The sequence below is a fragment of the Pundamilia nyererei genome, unplaced genomic scaffold (assembly GCF_000239375.1).
Source record: "Pundamilia nyererei isolate P.nyererei 1_Seehausen unplaced genomic scaffold, PunNye1.0 scaffold00365, whole genome shotgun sequence".
NCBI lineage: Eukaryota > Metazoa > Chordata > Actinopteri > Cichliformes > Cichlidae > Pundamilia > Pundamilia nyererei.
The window spans coordinates 181,778-184,064 of NW_005187766.1; the positions used below are offsets into that span (position 1 = coordinate 181,778).

Below are 2,287 nucleotides of genomic sequence, written 5' to 3' on the forward strand. Positions count from 1 at the left end.
CAACCAATCACAGCAGATGGCCCCGCCCCTCCCTGAGCCTGGTTCCTGCCTGCTCACTGGGGGTCATGTGATTGTTGGGTTTTTATCTGTATGTGTTATTGTAGGGTCGACCTTACAATATAAAGCGCCTTGAGGCGACTGCATAAATAAAAACAGAACATGAAGCACAGACGTCACACACTGATCTGAGGTCAGTGTGTGACGCAGGCTCAACGCTGTGCTGCGTGTTTTTTCCGCTGAGCTGATGTAACGTACGTTTGTTCTGTCAGCGTCTCAGTATGGCGGTCCGTTGTGTTCGCTGCATTCCTGCAATATTTTAATTGATTTAACAAAATGTCAGTAACTGTGTGACCATAGTAACTATAGTAACCACTGTGGGTGTGTTGCAGCGCTCTGGAGGCTCTGATAAACTTCGCGTACAGCGGGCATGTCGCCATCGACCAGCAGAACGTGCAGTCTCTCCTGATTGGCTCGAGCTTCCTGCAGCTTCAGAATGTCAAAGACGCCTGCTGCTCTTTCCTGCAGGAGAGGTCAGTCCCACCCTGCTGCACACGCTCAGATCGCACGCTCCCTGGAGCTTACGTTTAGGCGAGCTAATGGCATGTTTGCTTGCAGGTTACACCCGAAGAACTGCCTCGGCGTGCGTCAGTTCGCCGAGACAATGATGTGCACGACGCTGTACGACTCGGCGAACAGCTTCCTGCACCAGCACTTTGTGGAGGTGTCACTGTCCGAGGAGTTCCTGGGCCTCAGGACGGAGGAGTTGCTGGAGCTCGTCGGCTGCGACGAACTCAACGTGAAGGCCGAAGAGCAGGTGAGTCGCCTCACCTGAGGGCGGTGGCGTGAAGCATCAGAGAACAGCTGTGACTTCATCATAGTCACTCACACAAGGTCACAGCACAGCTGTGCAGGTAGAGCACATCGGGGGAGACGATGACCTTTGACCCGAGTGACAGGAAGAGAGCTGTCAGGAGAGAGGAAACCAAATTAAAGAACAGAAACCAAAAATAAAAGCAGGCTGCTAAGCCCCGCCCTCACAGAGTGAAACTGTAGGGGCGAGCAGGTGATTGGGTCACACCTGTCAGGTGTCCTTCGTAAAGGTAAACCTCGGCCATGTTTCAGCAACTCGAGTGTGATGGACTCGACCGAGCCGTTGGCGAGCTTTAGCGGCTTACCTGTCACAGGTGTGCCACATACCAAGGCTCACCTCTTGAGTCACGGCGTGAAAAATGAGCTCTTGTATTAAACACGTTGTCTTCATGCTCCCACTGTGCTCCTCGTGTGGTACCTGTGCAGGTGTTTGAGGCGGTGCTGGCGTGGGTCCATCACGACCAGGACCGCAGGGAGACGCTGCTGCCCGAGCTGCTGTCAAAGGTGCGACTTCCTCTGTGTCGACCCGAGTTCCTGTCGGACCGCGTCCAGCAGGATGAGCTCATACGCTGCTGCCACAAGTGCAGGTGAGACGCAGCGAGGCCTCGGCTTCACGTGTTACCTGTGTGATCGTTTCTGGGCGGGGTTAATGTCCAGCTGTGTTTCTTGTCAGGGATTTAGTGGATGAAGCCAAGGATTTCCACCTGATGCCGGAGCGCCGCCCTCACCTGCCCACCTTTAAAACCAGGCAGAGGTGCTGCACGTCCATCACAGGGCTCATCTATGCGGTGGGAGGCCTCAACAGCTCAGGTACGCCGCTCACCTGAGGCAGCGTGTCTGCACGCTCCGTGCAGCTGACAGACTCTTCTTCTCCCGCAGGCGACTCCTTAAATGTCGTCGAGGTGTTCGATCCAATTGGAAACTTCTGGGAGCGCTGCCAGCCAATGAGGACAGCTCGCAGCAGGGTGGGTGTGGCCGTTGTTAATGGGCTGCTGTATGCCATTGGGGGATACGACGGCCAATCGCGGCTCAGCACGGTGGAAGTTTACAACCCCGAGACAGACAGCTGGACGCGCGTGTCGAGCATGAACAGCCAGCGCAGGTCAGTACACTGATCGACTCGCTGATCAATACACTGATCAATACACTGATCGACACTGTTGAGTCTGCGCTTACTAAGGCTATTTTAGAAACTTATTCTCTTGAAGGACGAAGGCAAGACAGAACATCTTCGGTCTTTTACTCGCTAGCTTGGTCAGAAGCAGCTGTTGGAGCTCAACGCTCCTCACCTGCCTCCAACCAGCTCCTTCAAAGAGCAGCTTCCTCGTAGCCTTTTATTCCCATGACAGTTACAGTTTACACAACACAAGCACCTCCCCTCGTAAACCCCCCTATGGTGCGTGTGTGCGTGCGTGTG

The 2,287-nt window shown here is 54.5% G+C and overlaps 1 protein-coding gene across 4 annotated transcripts in view; it reads left to right on the forward strand.

The window, feature by feature from the left end:
* The window catches only part of klhl18 (kelch-like family member 18), a 17,051-nt gene that overhangs the window by 10,116 nt on the left and 4,648 nt on the right, over nucleotides 1-2,287 (forward strand). For all 4 annotated transcript variants that reach the window (XM_005752544.1, XM_005752546.2, XM_005752547.2 and 1 more), the window contains exons 3-7: nucleotides 390-530; nucleotides 616-814; nucleotides 1,297-1,457; nucleotides 1,544-1,680; nucleotides 1,750-1,972. In XM_005752544.1, coding sequence (XP_005752601.1) covers nucleotides 390-530; nucleotides 616-814; nucleotides 1,297-1,457; nucleotides 1,544-1,680; nucleotides 1,750-1,972 — 861 coding nt within the window. The remainder of the gene's footprint in view (nucleotides 1-389; nucleotides 531-615; nucleotides 815-1,296; nucleotides 1,458-1,543; nucleotides 1,681-1,749; nucleotides 1,973-2,287) is intronic.